Below are 18746 nucleotides of genomic sequence, written 5' to 3' on the forward strand. Positions count from 1 at the left end.
TAAAATGTTTTCTCTTTAGTACTCATTAGTATATAATATATATTTTTAATTGTACGTTTTACTATATTAGCACGTAATATACTATGCATTTACTTATTAACTTCTCCTCCCCTACTGACTTGAAGAAGTTTGGAAATTTTTTGTTTACTGCTTTACCTCTGGTGTCTAAACAGTTCCTGACACAGAGAAGGCAATTGATAATCTTTGTTAAATGTATAACAAATGCTCAGTAAATATTATTGTTATACCTGCTTTACTGAATTGAGTATTTTATAATTATCAGCACCACTTGCTGATTAATGTAGGAAATGCTTGAGAAGTTTATAATGTTAAAATTATACTTAGTTCACAGTATTAATTTGCTTACCAAAACCCCTTTCTGTAGTTAATAACTAGGCCAAATTATGCCTAACTAGATTCAAAGCATCATAAGTTCAAAATTAATGGGTTCCAATATGACAGATTTTATTCACATTAATACTTCATATAGAAGATAAGTTGCTAGGAAGTTGCAAATCAAACTTGAGGGAGAAATAATACCTTTACGTTTATCAAGTTCTTACTATAAATCACAAGAACCAATAGAGTATGGTTAAGGCACAGGCTCCAGAATCAGACTGTGTTCAAATACTGCTTCTGCCCTTTCCTAGCTGAGTGACCTTGTGCGAGTTACCTAACCATTCTGTGCCTCAGTTTCCTCAGTTATATAAAAGAACTAATATTAATTCATATAAAGGTTTTAGAAAAATACCTTTCTCATAGAAGTTAATAAATGCCAGGACTTTACATGAATTAGCTTGTTTAAACCTCATGACAACCTATAAAGTAGGTACTGTTCTTATGCTCTTTAGTAAATTTTTTGAAATTCAAACAACCACTTGTTAATATACCAGTATTTGGGGTTCTGTGAAAGTAAGATGTATTTTAAACCATTTGTTTCATTTGCATTCCTCCTCCATTTCCTTATAGCAAATGGGCTTTCTTTGAAGATAGTGTTCTAGCAGTGGAGTTATTAATTATTTCCCCTTTTTGGGCACTGAAATAGGCATACTAGCAGTATACTTTGATGATTTGAGTTTCATAGGCTTCACTTTTGCAGCAAAATCGAATTCTAAAAGGCTTGTTGCAACGTAAGCTTTGTGGTAGCAAATACTATACTCACCTAGAGGCACTAGAATTCATAACAACTCACAAGATCAAGAAGCTTACTTAATTAGACTACAGTATTCAGTTTGGACATTTTATGTATGACTGCATGATTCAGCCATGAATCAAATGTTTCAAGATGAGTTATTTGAAGAAAGTTCTAGAAGAGAAGAATGACAAATTACAGAGATGGAAAATGGATCTAATGAAGAAAAGTGAGTTATATAGATAGGTTGCTTGGACTAGGGAATAAAAGTATGACAATTATATTTTCAAGGAGGAGTGTGTTTATTTGGTTTTTCTCCATGTCTTAGAAGAACTGAACTATACTTAAAGCAGAAGGTATAGACATATATAAATCCAGTTTTCAAAATTGTAAAACACTGAGAAGGGCTTTGGAGAGAAGGTATAAACTCTCAGAAGGGAACAGACAGTTTAGACCAGTGGTACTCAAATTTCTATGCATAAAAATCTCCTGGGATCAATTAAGTACAGATTCCCAGGTCCCCACAAGAGATTCTGATCCAATGGATCTCTGGTCAGGCCTAAGAATTTGCACTGTTATCAGATACTTCAATGGGAGTCTAATGTAGACAGCCCTTGAAACAAATGTTGAAAAACTTTTTGAGTTTAATCTGCCTGTCAAACTCCAGGGAGCTCAACCAAGTAATCTCTTATGGTCTCCTCTAACTCTGATTTATATAGTTAGTTCTGTACATGTTTCTCTGTATCACTTCAAGTGAGCTCCAAACTGTTATAAAGGCACCAGCTCTTAGAAAGCAGTGAGATGGGTTATATTGTTCAGTATTGCTCATTACAGCTAAAGAAATCACATATTAAACCACAAAGAGGAATGGAAATTTTTACACAATACATAACTAATGGATATTTGAACAAGTAATATTCAGCAAGGAGAAATTAAATCATGGCTTACACCTTTAAGATATGGTAAATCATCTTCAGGCAATACTTTAGACCCTCTTGTCACACAGGATTACAAGGGGACGCATTACTAAATATTTATATTTCAAATGTGTTGACACATACTCGTGATAAATGAACATTAAATTTATGAAAGTTAGCCTCTGCTCGCTGTGTTCTTCAGGTGTCCTCTTTAATTCTGTTCTTGTGTGTTTATTTTTGTTTTTGTTTTCTAGGATGGAGCTATGATGTTGAAGAGAGAAGGGTTCCGAAACCCAAGTCCAAGTCTTACGGCGCAAACTTTTCTTGGAACAAAAGAACAAGAGTATCCACAAAATAGGTTGGCACGGATTATATCTCTGCTTGTCTGTGAATAAAGTCAGCTGTTCAGTATTTATAGTCCGTGTATATTACACCTCAATCTCCTAATAAATTTGACCTTTAAACTACATTTTGTGGTGTCATTTTAAATGTTTTTTGATGTCTAAAATTAAACTTGTTATAATTTCCTTTATAGAGAGACATTTTCAGGTGATCATACCTCTAGGAAATTTCGGCACTTAATCTATTAAAAGGAGTACTTGAAATCTGCAATATTGAAGTTTTATACTTGCTTTTTATGACCATTCTCAAGTTAATAATATTTATAAACTACCAGCCATCATTATCAAAATGCTGTCTTAGAAATTTTCCTTTTATCATAGGTAAAGAAATTCATGATTACGTTGCAATCTGATAAACCTAAACCCAAATCTCCTTATTGTTGAAATCCTCTTCTTTAATTAGAAATATTCTCTAAGTTTCTTTGAGCCTGAATGAATTGTGTTCCATACTAAATGCTGCCCACAAATCAACACTTCATGATTGTGAGGTCCAGGTAAAGATTTTATATTCTTGTGAATTAAAAGACTCAGAAAATAAAAACCAGTTCTTTGTTTGTTAGAGATGATTAGTATTCACTGTTATTTTTAGAAAATATAAATATATGCTTTTGTTATGTGCTAATCATTTAGGTCATACAGTATGAGTTACCAAACACACACTGACTATATCGTGTTTTCTCAAGACATTTTTTATATTGTGGCATGTAATACACAATTTAAACCTCTGGTTTTCAACGTTTTGATTTTCCCAGTTTTTTGCTTTTATATTTAAAAACATATAACTCTTACCTCCCTAGCCAGACTGCAAATGACTAAAACTGTAAGTATTGAAATTTCTTTCTCAATGTCTTCAGCAAAGCCTCACTCGTGGGAAAGCACAATAAACAATGATTAGTTTGACTGTTTCAGTGATTCTGAATACAAACCAAACCTGGTCTGTCTCATTCTCTTCTAGTTTTCAGTTGATACGTCTTTGAAACTGTTAGTGGATATTTACTGGGACTCTATTCAATAGCTGTTCAAAAGTTGATGTTATTTACACTCATCTAAGAATTATACTGACCACTCAAGAGTTAATTTTAAATGGATTTTTTAAATTTTAGAACTCAGATTTTTTTTAATTTTATAAAACAATCTTGTTTTATCTTAAATATTGTTAAAATAATCTCCCATATATTCTCGAAAACTGAGGAACAGTTAATTAAAGTGGGTTTTTTGGAAGATAAATATTAAACCTACATGGGTAATGAAGATTAAATCACAAAATTAGAAAAAAATAGATTTTCAAATTGTGATTTAATTGATTGATTACCCATAGATGTAGACATGATTACGCCTGTGCTTTGGATCCTGGTTAGGGGTAGATCTAGGTTGAGGAAACTGAATGCTGGAATATATGGCAACTCTGGGAACCTAATGAGAAGCTCCAGTGTCTCTCCAGTTGTCAATTTAACAAGAATAAGTCCAGGAGATGTCATTATTTATTGTAGGAAGCTCATGATGATGATTTTGTGACCAAAGCCTGCCAACAATGGTATGTGATCATAATAATATATTATACTGTAATAGATTTTCTCCTAATCTAAAGATCACTGATTATATTTAAAATTTTTTTCCTTTTCAGTGGGATTTTCCACAAATTTTTATTATAAGAAAAAAAGGTTAAAAATTAACACTCATATACCCTTCACTTAAATTTACTAGTTAATATTTTGTCACATGTATTCTCCCTCCCTTCCTCCCCACAATCTTCATTTAAAAGTAAGGTGCAGGCATAATATCATCTCTAAATACTTAGGGAAATATCTCTTTAGAAAAAAGACATTATTCTATATTACCACAATATTGTCACAATTTTTAAAAATTTGACTGTTGATAGTTTAACAATTGTCCATATTCAGGCTTTGCCAGGTTGCCCCAATATTGTTCTTTACACTGATTTATTTCAGTCCAGGATCCAATCAATAATTATATATTAAATTTAGTCTCCTTGATCTTGAACAGTTCACCTGCTTTTTTGTTTCTTCCATGACATTGGGTGTTTTCAAAGAATTCAGGCTAGTCCTCAGAAAATGTTCCATAATTTAGCTTTCTCTCATTGTTTCGTCATGATGAGATTAAAGTTAAACATTCCTGGTAATAATCCAAGGAATGCTAAAACAATGGTGAAATTTTGTTGGGAAGCAGATTTATGCAATCTCAAAGTGTCCACCCATACATTATGTACTAACTAAAAGAGATAAAAGTACTTTATGATGGAGAAATCTGGCACGTATCACCTCAACCAAGTGATCAAACTTAATATCACCAATAATTAGTAATTTTTTGTTTTTCTCAAAGAATCAGTCCTGGAGGCACATAAAATCACTGTCCAATTATTGGTGATGTTAGTGTAATCACTTGGTTAAGGTGGTACACGCCAGAGTCTCCGTCACAAAGTACTTTTATCTCTTAATTAGTACATAATCTATGGTTTGATACTTTGAGGTTGCATAAATCCTGTTTCCCAAGAAAACTTTACCAAACTGTGTAAGCATTTTTGGACTGTCCTTACCTGAATCAGGTATTACACCAGAGACTGCAAATGGTAATTTTCTAGTTCTGTCAATTCTCCATCTACTAGCTAGCCCCACTGGTTTGCTGTTGTTATTAATTACTGTTGTTGATTTATGGATTCTTTTTTATTTAGTATTCATTATTCTCATTACATTTAATGTCCCAGATTTCACCTTTGGGAGCTCCCTCAAGCTGGCTCCTCTGTCCCTTTTGGCATATCTTTACCCCCTTTTTTAACACTTCCTTGATTTCTGGAACAATATATTTTAGGTTTACTTTGTACATTCCCCCCTCAGACCTGGAATCAGTCAGTTCTCCAAGGAGCCCTGTTTCCTTTTAGCGGAAAGTAATATTTAGAAATCAAGGTTAGGCTCTCACCCCTATGTTCATAGCAGCACTATTTACAATAGACAAGACATGAAACAACCTAAATGTCCATCAACAGATGAATGGATAAAGAAGATATGGTATATAAATACAATGGAATATTACTCAGCCATAAAAAGAAGAATGAAGTAATGCCATTTGTAGCAACATGGATGGACCTAGAGATTATCATACTATGCAAATTATGTCAGAAAGAAAGACAAATACCATATATCACTTATATGTGGAATCTAAAATATGACACAAATGAACATATCTATGAAACAGAAAGAGATTCACAGAACTAGAGAACAGACTTTTGGTTGCCAAGGGGGAGGGGGGGTGGGGGAGGGAAGGATTGGGAGTTTGGGATTAGTAGATGCAAACTAGTATATATAGAATGGATAAACAACAAGGTCCTACTGAATGGCACAGGGAACTATATTCAGTATCCTGTAACTGAGTCACTTTGCTGTACAGCAAAAATTAACACAAATTTATAAATTATACTTCAATAAAAAAAAAATTAGGGTACTATATAGACCCATGTAAGTGGGCAGAGTTTACACACATGCTCATATTTTATATCTTGATAACCTCCAATTCCAGTCCAGTAGCTCAGAGTTCTTTCTCTGCATCTCCCTCCTCCTCTACTCTCCCTCACCCCCATTGAATATTTTATCACCCTTCTCTCACAATGAGAATCCTGGTTCCTAACATCAGTGTATTACTCTTACTCTGTCCTACAATACACACAAAATGGTTTTGAAATCACTAATACCACCAGTAACAAACTACAAGGTAAAGTTCAAGATTTCTTCACAATTCTTATTCAGAAAAAAGAAGAGATAGAGTCAGGGCACTGTTTCCCAAGTTCCTTGAATTAACTCTTTACATTATCTATTTTCATATACAGTTAGGTTCATTTGTTCCTTTGTATTCACGTATAGCATTTTTTCTTTCTTATTGATTTATTTTTTAAACATGTAAAATTTTAACCTGGTTCAAAAATCAAAATTGTACTAAAAAGTTGAAGGAGTCCCATTCTTACCTACCCTCTGTGGTAACCAATTTTATTACTTTCTGATTTATCTTAGCTGTGTTTCATTTTGGAAATTAAGCAAATGTACATATTCATATTTCTCCTTTCTTACACAAAAGGAAGCATACTGTATGTACTCTTTTGTACCCTGCTGTGTTTCTTTCTTAGTATACCTTAGGACATACTCCATATCAGTTCTGTACTTAAATTTGGTAGATCTTAGTGAATGTAAATTATACCTCAATAAAAGTTGATTTAAACATAAAGACAAACCTCAGTGTGATGTCAGAGCAGCACTTACAACATGCATGGCCCATGAGCATTTGATATGGCTTATAATGGTTAAACAGAAAAACAACTATATATAAAGTTTTTGATGACTGAGAAGATCAATGTGTTAAAACTCATATACAGAATAATCTAAAAGTCAGATTTTCCTTTCCTGCAGCATTTGCACCATGACTAGGATGGTCCATGTGGAACAAGGCAAAGTGAAGACATATTGGAAGAAATATTACTCAAAATTGACATCTGCAAAAACCAAAAAATTAGATACTTCTCTAGTTTTCCATTATTGTGTAAAACAAAGCAAAACAAAATTCTTAACATGCCTTATTTGATGAAACATTCATTTCTGGTATTATTTGGTTTTCTGTTTATAAATCTATGTGTGGGAAGATGAATTCAGTTTTAGTTACAGTGAATGCAGGATGCCAATGAGCTATAAAAGATAGCTATCAAAGATTCACAGCCCACCATTGGAAATGTGGGTCTGGAGCTTAGCAGATGGGCCAAGAGCATTGGCTGGACTGCAACAATGATAGCTCTGGCAATGAATAGAGTAGTGAGTATAAAATTATGAAGAACAGAGAGGAGGGTCACAGACAATTCCTTAGGGAAGGTATTTTCAGTAAACAAAAAGGAAGAGGTGATAAGGAATTGAGGAGGCCAACAAAGGATTTTTTAAATGAAAAGAACTGTCTCTAAGCTCAACAGCTACATACCTCCTTAGACGTTGCTATGTGCTTAGCACCAAAATTACTAGAATATCAGAAATGGAAATTGAATAAAATTAGATGCAATTTCATTAAGAAACTGTGGTTCTAGTAGTAAATAAAAGGTTGTTTAGTCTTTGTATTAGTATCTTATGGTTTCTGTGACAAATTATCACAAATTTGTTGGCTTAAAACAACACACATTAATTCTACAATTTTTGAGATCAGAAGATCAAAATCAGTTTCCCTGGGCCATAATTAAGGTGTGGTCAGGGCACTCCTTCCAGAGGATCTAGGAGAGAATCCATTTCCTTGCCTTTTCTAGATTCCAGAGCTACATTCCTTGCCTTGCTTGACTTGCAGCCCCTTCTTCATTTTCAAAACCAGTAACATTTTGTTTTCTTTTTGGTCGCTCCGTGCAGCATGTGAGATCTTGGTTCCCCGACCAGGAATCAAACCCACACCCCCAGCATTGGAAGTGCGTCATCTTAACCACTGGACCACCAGGGAAGTCCTGCCAGTAACATCTTGCATTACGTATTACCTTCTTCCCCTCAGGTCAAATTTCCCTCTGCCTTTCTCTTATAAGGACACTAGTGATTACATTTAGGACTCACCCAGATAATCCAAAACATGGGATAATAAAGCCATGAAAAATATCCCAGAGCCACCTCACTTTAAACTGTCAATCTGTCAAGTTTGTTTAGCAGTACACAGTTATTGGTATTTACAAGAAAGATTAGTTTAGAAGGGCCTTCAGAGATAATAGATATAATTTAAAGTTGTGGAAGAGGGAGTCACTTATACAAGTTGACAAAAATCAGTCTTTTAATTACAATGAGGTTTCATAACTGTCTCTCCTTTTGAATGGTTCCCTAGAACAATCACATGCCCATTATGACCTATGATGAAGTTAGGCCTGCTTGAGCCAAGAAAAGTTTAAAATAAGTAAGTAAATAATTAAAACTTATTGGATTTAATATCCCCTTTGGAAGAGAAACTAAAGCGCAGTATTCCTTAGTACGACAACCCTTAGATCAAGTGTCAGATGTGCCACTTGTACTTGACCTCTCTAATACCTTAGTGTCCTTATCAAGTGTGATTGAATAAATAAGCACCTAGTATATACTTAATAAATGTTGGGCACTCTGCTTCATGAAAATTCACATCATTCATTAAATATTATTTGTGGCCAGGCATATGGCTAAATTTATGTGTGCCTGCTAGGATCTCTAAGTAATTTTTTTAAACTTTAATCATAATGTGAGAAAGATAAAGCAGGATGCCTACAGATATAAATAGAACTTAGATAAAATAATGAACAGACAGACTTCCCTGGTGGCGCAGTGGTTAAGAATCTGCCTGCCATTGCAGGGGACATGGGTTCAATCCCTGGTCCGGGAAGACCCCACAGGCCACAGAGCAACTAAGCCTGTGTGCCACAACTACTGAGCCTGCACTCTGGAGCCCATGAGCCACAACTACTGAGTCTGCGTGCCACAACTACTGAAGCCCGCATGCCTAGAGCCTGTGCTCTGCAACAAGAGAAGCCACCGCAATGAGAAGCGCTCACGCTGCAACGAAGAGTAGCCCCCACTCGCCACAGCTAGAGAAAGCCCATGCACAGCAACAAAGACACAATGCAGCCAAAAATAAATAAATTAATAAATCTTAAAAATATAATGAACAGTTTCTTTTAAAGTTGTACTTAAAATGGAGAATAAACAGGACTTAGCAGACTTGTGAATACTTGAACTAATGAATGGTTTTATGGGTAAGAAATAGAAACAATGCTTGTGAGTACAGAGTGATAAAGCATAGTTAATTTTGTTGTTAATATCTAACTCAAATTTACTCTTTAATGAATATCCATATCTAGAGAAAATCACCAATAGTAGATTACAATGTAATATCTGCTGACATTTTTCATTATGAACATACACGGCTTGATCCTTATCAGCAGCCCTGCCCTTGAACCACTGCTGTAAAACTCCTCACCAAATCCTCTCAGGTTGGGACACACAGTTTTTGAGGCACAAGCCCATGGTGTTCACCTTTGCCTTGCAAAGCAATAAAGCTATTCTTTTCTACTTCACCCAAAACTCTGTCTCCGAGATTCAATTTGGCATCGGTGTACAGAGGCCAAGTTTTGGGGATCAATATAGATTTACAGTTCTTAAAATGGAGGAAATATTTTGCACATGTAACAATCATATGATTTTTACAAAGGGATTTCCATGTGAGTCTAAAGTAATATATACCACAATTAAAGCATGCTTTAGTCTTTTAAAGGTGGCAATTCACCTAAGAGGACACAGTGCAGTGCACTTGGGAAATATAAATTATAAATTTGCAAGACGGGATGATTGATCTTTACATTAGAAAGAAGAAAATTGCTAACAATGAGAAGGAGATGAAGGATCATAGAGAACCATAAGATGAATAGGAATTAAGTAAGTATGTAACAGTGTGGAAGAACCCTGGGGAGTACCTAATGCAATTTCACTGTGTATTAAACAAAGGATAAATTGAGGTAAGTGAAGAATTGCTTCAGTTAAATTTCCAAAGGATCAAATACACATTGCATTTTGCTTTAGGTTATACCACTCAAAGAAATATATGGAGAGAATTCCAAAGAAGAAAACAACAATATCCAAATGCCAAAATGTAAATCGTATAAAAAAATAAGTCTTGGCACATGTCAACTACTGGGAGCCATTCAAAATAAAATAGGCTACTTGGACAACCACAAAGGTTTGACAGACAACAAAGAGCTAAGGCAAGGTTAAACAATGAGATTAATCTCCTACACAAGGCCACTTCCTTCAAGACTAGGAGAGGTGGCTATTTTATTTAATGCAAAGAAACCAACATAGAAAATGAAGCAACGGAGGATATGTTGCAAGCAAAAGAACAAAATTAAACCTTTGAAAAAGTCCTTAATGAAACAGAGATAAGTGATTTACCAGATAAAGAGTTCAAAATAATGGCCATAAAGATAAAGAGCAAACTTGGGAGAAGAACAGATGAACACAGTGAGAACTTCTACAAAGAAATAGATAATATTAACAAGTGCCAATAGAAGTCACCAATATGAAAATACAATAACTGAACTGAAAATTACAGTAGAGGGGTTCAACAGCAGACTACATGAAACAAAAAGAAAGGATCAATGACCTCCAAGCCAGGGTAGAGGAATTCACCCAATCAATGCAGCAAAAAGAGAAAAAGAATTTTAAAAAGTAAAGACAGCTTAAGGGACTTATAGGACAACATCAAGCAAAATAGTATTTACATTATACGGGTCCTAGAAGGAGAAAATTGAGAGAAAAAGGCAGAAAGCTTATTTGAAAAAATAATGGCTAAAAATCTCCCTAACGTGGGGAAGAAAACAGACATCCAGATCCAGGAAGCCTGGAGAGTTACAAATAAGATGAACCCAGAGAGACTCACAGAGAGACATTAAAATTAAAATGTCAAAAGTTAAAGACAAAGAGAGAAAGCAGCAAGAGAATAACAATGCATTACATACAAGCGAACCCCCATAAGATTAGAAGCAGGTTTTTCAGCAGAAACTTTGCAAGCGAGAAGGGAGTGGCATGATATATTCATAGTGCTGAGAGGAAAACAAACAAAAATTTCCAACCAAGAATACTCTACTCAACAAAGTTGTCATTCAGAATTGAAAGAGGGTTAAAGAGTTTTCTAGACAAGAAAAAGCTAAGGGAGTTTATCACTACTAAATCGGCCTTAAAAGAAATGATAAAAGGACTTCTTTAAGCTGAAATAAAGGGTGCTAATTAGTAATAGGAAAAGATATATAAGTTTAAATCCCACTGGTAAAGGTAAATGTATAGTAAAGGAGGTGGATTAATCACTTATGAAGCTAGTATGAAAGTTAAAAGACAAAAGTAGTAAAAATAACTATAACTACAATAATTAGTTAAGGACTACAAAAGATAAAAAGATGTAAAATGTGACATCACAAATATATAAAATGAGAGAGGAATAGTAAAAATGTACAGATTTAGAATGTAATCAAACTTAAGTTGTTATCAACTTAAAATAGACTGTTATAAGTTATTATATATAGATCCTATGGTAACCACAAAGCAAAAACCCATAGGAGATGCACAAAAAGAGAAAGTAATCTAAGCATGCCACTTAAGAAAGTGATTAAACCATAAAGGAAGAGGCAACAGAAAAGAACAAAGTAAATACAAAACAGCGAGAAAATAAATAAAATGGCAATTAAGTTCATACCTGTCAATAATTACTTTCAATGTGAATGGAATAAACTCTCCAATCAAGAGACAGTGGCTGGGGCTTCCCTGCTGGTACAGCAGTTAAGAATCCACCTGCCAGCACAGGGGACACAGGTTCGAGCCCTGGTCCGGGAAGGTCCCACATGCCGCGGAGCAACTAAGCCCATGCACCACAACTACTGAGCCTGCACTCTAGAGCCCATGCTCCGCAACAAGAGAAGCCACCACAATGAAGAGTAGCCCCCGCTCACCTCAACTAGAGAAAGCCCGCCTGCAGCAACAAAGACCCAACACAGCCAAAAATAAATAAATAAATAAATAAATAAATACACAGTGGCTGAATGTAAAAAAAAAAAAAAACCCAAAACAAACAAGAGTTAACCTAGCTTTAAATAAATGGGCTTGTATTTGAAAAAAGAAAAAGAACAAGACCCGTATATATGTTTCCTACTGGAGACTCACTTCAGAGATAAGGACACACACAGACTGAATATGAAGGGATAGAAAAAGATACTCCATGCAAACGGAAACCAAAAGAAAGCTGAAATTGCTATACTTATATTAGACAAAATAGACTTTAAAATGAACACTGTAATAAGAGACAAGGGCATTTCATAATGATAAAGGGGTCAATTCAACAACAGGATATAACATTTGTAAATATTTGCACACCCAACATAGGAGCACCTAAATACATAAAGCAAATATTAACAGATGTAAAGGAAAAAACAGACAGCAACACAATAATAGCAGGGGACTTTAATACCCCACTGACATCAATGGATAGATCATCCAGAGAGAAAATCCATGAAAAAACATGTTGGCCTTAAACAACACGTTAGACCAGATGGATTTAACATTTCATGAAAAGGCAACAGAATATATATTCATCTCAAGTGCACATGGAATGCTCTTTGGGATAGGTCATATGTTAGGCCATAAAACAAGTTTTAATAAATTTAAGAAGATATCAGATACCTTTTCTGAACACAATGGTATGAAAATAGAAATTAATTACAAGAAAACTAGAAAATTCACAAATACGTAGAGATTAAACAACATTCTACTAAAAACAAATGGGTCAAAATGAAATCAAGTGAGAAATTTAAAAATACCTTAAGACAAGTGAAAATGGAAATATACCAAAACTTATGGGATGCAGCAAAAGCAGCTCTAAGAAGGAAGTTCATAGTGATAAATGTCTACATCAAAACAAGAAGGAGGGCTTCCCTGGTGGTGCAGTGGTTGAGAGTCCGCCTGCTGATGCAGGGGACACAGGTTCATGCCCCGGTCCAGGAAGATCCCACATGCTGCAGAGCGGCTGGGCCCGTGAGCCATGGCCGCTGAGCCTGTGCTCCACAACGGGAGAGGCCGCAACGGTGAGAGGCCCGTGTACCGCAAAACAAACAAACAAACAAACAAACAAGAAGGAATCTCAAAAAAGCCAACCTAACTTTATACCTCAAGGAACTAGAAGAAGAAAAAAAATGAATCCCATAGTTAGTAGAATGAAGAGAAATAACAAAGATCAGAATGGAAATGAATGAAATAGAGACCAAAAGCACAATAGAAAAGAACAACAAAACTAACAGCTGGTGTTTGAAAAGATAAAGAAGATTGATCAAAACTGGACAAACTGATCAAAACTGGACAAACTGAACAGAAAAATTACTAAGTACAGTAATAAAGTATAAACCATTAGGAAAAAGAATAGTAACTCATGAATCCATACTGATGATAAATATAGATAAATAATGGAGGAGAAGGAAGGGCTCTTGCTTATAGTAGAATGCCAAGTGCTGAGTGGTAAATTTGGAGAGAACGCTGCTGGAGTTGGAAGATCAGCAGTTTGCAACCATCATAGTCAAGATTTGACTAGGCAGTGGGACTTCTGAAATGTCTACATGAAAAGCTTGATAGATTGTCTCCTCAGAGAAACAGAGATAAAACTGGATAAGTACATAAATTAATATTTTCTAAATGTCTCTGGAATTTGACCAAAGGGCATATAATCAATTAAGAAGAACTTGCTTAAGAAAATCTGTGCATCTCTGTAAGAAATGTAGGAGTCTATGTCATTTCAGCCAGGGGATGCTCCCATTCTCTTCATCTCTATGTTTTAGAAATTCTACACTGTGAAGGTAGGGCAGCCCGTAAGAACTGATAGCTCCCATCCTCCCTCACCAGCTCCCAATTTGGGACATAGATTCCACTTCAGGAAAGGATGGGGTAGCTTGGGAGGACCAGTGGCTCCTATCCGCACCCCCAGGGCTCTGGCCTTGTGTTGTGGAGGTTCTGCTCAGAGTGGGCATAGCATGTCATGAGGACTGGTAGCTGCTTGGCCCTGCCTGAAGAGGCTTACTTTACTTGGAGATGAACATGGAAAAACCATATCCAGGAACGCTATCAAAAACAGTAGATATCAGTGCCAAACAATCACGGATGGTTAGTGTCTCTGTACTACTAGTAATGGTAAACAAAATGGCATTACAGTAAGTCCCCTACATACGAACCTCCAAGTTGCAAACGTTCAAAGATGCGAACATGCGTTTGCATGTCTAATCACATAAGTTAGTTCACATGTCTGGCGTACATTGTCACGTGCGTGCATCCCCTACATAGTGGTTGTGCTTTTGTGTACTTTACCGTACAGTACTGTATACAGTACAGTAGTACGGTATCTTTATTTCAAGTCCAGGATGTCTGGAAGCAAGTGTAAAAGTAGCGGTGATGTAGCTGGTACTGCTAAGAAGCACCAAACGATAATGATAGAAACAAAAGTGAAAATAATTGAGAAAGTGAGCGACAAGAGGAAGAAGAAGTGACTGACGAACTGAAGAGATTCACAGAACAGGAAATAGCAAGGGAATTTTCTTCATTTGAGGAGGCACTGTTAGTTTTCGAGGCACAGGACCCAAACATAGAACCGTACACAAAGGACTGCAGCTGCCATTCAAAATTCAATCCAGTGCTACCATGTCATCTATGACGAGAAAAAAAGAGCTACTACCCAGACATCATTGGATCATTTTTTCAAAAGAGTAGATAGAATTGAATCCAGCAAGGAACCAGAACCTATGCCATCAGCGTCAGGCATGAGTGAAATTGCAGCTTACCCTCCGGCTCCTATTGCTAATGATCCTTCAGCTCTACCATCTCCCACCTCCTCTCCCTCCTCCGGTCAGTACCTCTTCTTGCCTGTTCACTCGATGCCAGCCCCTGTATGCCAGCTGTTGTACTGTACTACTGTACTTTTCAAGGCACTGTACTGTAAGATTAACAATGTTTTATTTTCTGTGTTTGCTTTTTATGTATTATTTGTGTGAAAAGTGTTATAAACCTATTACAGTACAGTACTATATAGCCGATTGTGTTAGTTGGGTACCTAGGCTAACTTTGTTGGACTTATGAACCAACTGGACTAATGAACGTGCTATTGGAACAGAATTTGTTCATATGTAGGGGACTTACTGTATCAGAAATTTAAGAGGGAGATCCAGGGAAAGAGATAGCCAAAAAAAAAAGGCCTTGCCAAGCAAGGCCTTGCATCCCTGCAAGGCCTTGACCAGGCATCCCTGGTCATTTGAAAAGCTGTATATATGAGCAAGACTGCATCTAAGTAACAAGAGAAGTTGCTAGTTCCTGACTGAACATGGGGAAGACTTGTAACCGACTCCTGAACTTTGAAAGCATTCCCAACACTATACACAGATCCACCAACAAAAAGTGGAGGCATTAAAGGCTCAGGGGGCTTAAAACAACCTCTGATCAAAACAACCTCTGATCATTGGACGCTGAGCTATGCTGACTCAGGGGTGATGCCTAGGAAGCCTAAAAATAAAGAAGGAAAACAAACGAGTAGTGACATACATCAGAGACTGCACACTGCAGAGGAAACAGACTTCACAAAGTTTGTTCAATGAAATCACTAAAGAAAGAAACAAAAAATGGCAACAAGCCTGGAGTGCGGACACAGAATAAGGACTGAGAGTTGCTATATTATCTGAAATATCCAGTTAAACAACAACAAAAATTATGAGACATGAAAAGAAACAGGGAAGTGTGCCCCACACACGGGGGAAAGAAAATCAGTCAATAACATTACTTTTGGGTGCACCTCAAAGCAACTACCACAAATATGCTCCAAAAATAAAAGGAATCCATATTTAATCCATTAAATGAAAGTATAACAATGACTCACCAAATACAGAATATTAATAGAGATAGAATCATTTTTTTAAAATCAAGCAGAAATACTAGAATTAAAAAGTACAATAACTAAAATGAAAAACTCACTAGAGGGGCTCAAAACTAGATTTTAGCTGGCAGAAGAGATCAGGGAATGTGAAGATAGATTAATAGGGATTATCCAATTTGAAGAGCAGAAATTAAAAGAATGAAAAAAAATCAGAGATCTATGAGACACCATTAAGCATATCAATATATACATAATGGAAGTACCAGAAGAAGAGAAAGGAGCAATATTGGTTTACTATTGGTGCCCAACAAATTACCACAAACTTAGTGGCTTAAAACAACAGACTTTTATTCATTCATTCATTCACTCATTCACTGACTCACTATTTTATAATTCTGTAGGTTAGAGTCTAACGTGGGTCTCAATGGGCTAATCAAGGTGTTGGCAGGGCTGCATTCCTTTCTGGAGACTCTAGGGGAGAATCTGTTTCCTTTCCTTTCCCAGCCTCTACGGATGCCCGCATTTCTCAACTGATGGCCCCCATCCTCTTGAAAGCCAACAATATGGCATCTCTCTGATCATCTTTTGTAGTCACATCTCATTCCAACATTGACCTCAGCCAGGAAGGGTTCTTTTTAGCACTTGTTATTAGGTTGGGCCCATCTGAATAATCTAAAATAATCTCCTCATCTCAAGGTCTTTAATTTTGATCACATCGGCAAAGTCTCCTTTTCCATGTGAGGTAATATATTCATAGGTTCCATAGATTATGACATGGATGTCTGTGGGGTGGTAGTGGTTGGAGGGTGCATTATTTTACCTACCACAATAGCAGAGAAAAATATTCAAAATAATAATGCTGATCATCTCTCAAATTTGATTAAAAAACCTATCTAAACAACAAGAAGCTCAACAAAATCCAAGTAGGATAGAAAAGGAAAAAAACAAAACAAAATCAAACTTAGACACATCATAGGCCATTGTTGAAAGACAAAAAGAGAAACCATGAGAGCAAGAGACAATACATCAGATACAAAGAGACCATAATAAGATTAACAGCTGATTTCCTATTAAAAAAAAATAAAACAACTTATGGAGGCCATAATACAGTGGAATGACATATTTAATGTGCTGAGAGAAAAAAAAATCCTACATACAGCAAAACCGTCTTTCAAATATGAAAACAAAGATATTCCCAGATAAACAAAGACACAGAATCCATTGCTATCAGATGTGCTTTAAAAGAAATATTAGAGGAAGTAATGTCACAATGATGGGAGCATAGGTTATTCTTGACTTTGCTCCGCTTCACAGGGAAAACAACTAACAAATATTCATGGACAAGACACCACTGAGAAATCCTAGAACACAGGGGTAAGGCTGAAGCACCCCCTGAATCACAGAGAAAAAGATGGACAACATTAGAAAGCTAATAGGAGGGTTACATGCTGAGCACACTGCCCCTTTCCCAGGCTGGTGCAGAGCCATGATGAGAGGTCTCCCCTCAACCTATGGTTCCTCCAGTGGGAAAAGAGAGTGTAGGGTTGACATCCAGCTCCCCTAGCACTGTGGATCACTTCTTGGGATCCCTCACTCCAGTACTGTCTCATAAAGATTACAGGGGAATCTGTGGGTCTTGACCACTGGGAATCTGATGGTGATGGAGAAGTGGGGAGGGGCTTGTAACAAGCAGCACTTGGATCTTGGCAGATCAAGTTTCTACCTATAGCACCCAGGTAGTGGTCCCAGCCAGTGGCTTTGTTCATCTGTAGAACCAAGTCAGCGACACAGTCTGACCAGGGAACTCAGCAGGGTTCTGGTCTGCCTGATTTGGGTCCCCAGATGAAGAGATTTGCTAGCCCTGGAGCTTGGTCTGCTCCCACCCAGCCAGTAGAGCTAAGTCATAACCCCGCTAACTGCTGAGTGTAGCTCCTGGCTCCATCTGACTAGAAAGGCTGGCAAGAACACCTGGAAGCTACATAACCCAGTAACACTCAAGCAGAGAGTCTGGCAGGCAGAGCTGATTACCCGCAGAGCAAAGCCAGTGCTGGGCTTAGATGGTTCCCTTAATCCACCCAGGCAGGGAAGCTAATTCCTAGGCCTACACACTGCTGAGTGAAGCTCCTAGACCTGGCCAACCAGAAAGCCTGTCCAGAACAGCTGGAAAACTGTATAGCCCAGCAATGCTCAAGCAGGGAGTTCAGCAGGCAGAACTGATAGACTGCAGAGCCAAACCAGTGCCCTCGTTTGGCCACATTACTTGGGGCATTGGTCAGCTTGAGTCAAGACCACAAACAAAAAACCTTTCTGACTTGGAGCTGTTTCCCCGGCTGTGCCAGGCTAGGAAACTAATGTGTAGCCCCACCCATTGCTGAATATAGTTTTCAGCTTGCTCAAGCAGGGAACCTAACCAGGGTACTTAGGAAGCTATGTAGCCCATCTAATAGCCCTGCTTACAGTGACACTTTAACAAGAGAACACAGCCCATGGATTTCCCTGTCTGCACAGCAAAACTGGTGGCCCTCTTTGGCCAGAGAACTCAGTGCACAGTTTTGCCTAATTTGGGTCCCCGAACAATGGGCTGGATAGGACCTGGGGCCTGTCCTGATATCCCATCAGGACAGAGAAGCTAATTCATAGTACTTCACTGCTGAATGTAATACCCAGTCCTGACCACCTAGCAAGCCTGACCAAAGAACCCAGGCAACTGCAGAGACCATCCTACAGCCTTGCTTAGCCAATGAAATAAACCAGGAGTCCTATCCAACTGTTCTCAGCCAGTGGCACCTCCTTCCTAACCTCAGAGCTTGGGCAGTGATCTCACCCCAAAATAGACCCTGATAGCAAGCCCCCTCCTGCCAAGGACCTGACCAG

At 37.1% G+C, this 18746-nt stretch overlaps 1 protein-coding gene and 1 long non-coding RNA gene across 2 annotated transcripts in view; one reads left to right on the plus strand and one right to left on the minus strand.

Annotated features, from left to right (window-relative positions):
- NDUFS4 (NADH:ubiquinone oxidoreductase subunit S4) overlaps window positions 1-2544 on the plus strand; it is a 119207-nt gene extending 116663 nt beyond the window's left edge. The window contains exon 5 of the mRNA XM_079918752.1: window positions 2304-2544. Within this exon, the coding sequence (XP_079774878.1) occupies window positions 2304-2407 (104 nt within the window). The 3' untranslated portion in view covers window positions 2408-2544. The remainder of the gene's footprint in view (window positions 1-2303) is intronic.
- Window positions 1-18746, minus strand: part of LOC307185007 — a 55051-nt gene that overhangs the window by 18907 nt on the left and 17398 nt on the right. The window lies entirely within an intron of this gene.

The sequence above is a fragment of the Stenella coeruleoalba genome (assembly GCF_951394435.1).
Source record: "Stenella coeruleoalba genome assembly, chromosome: 3".
NCBI lineage: Eukaryota > Metazoa > Chordata > Mammalia > Artiodactyla > Delphinidae > Stenella > Stenella coeruleoalba.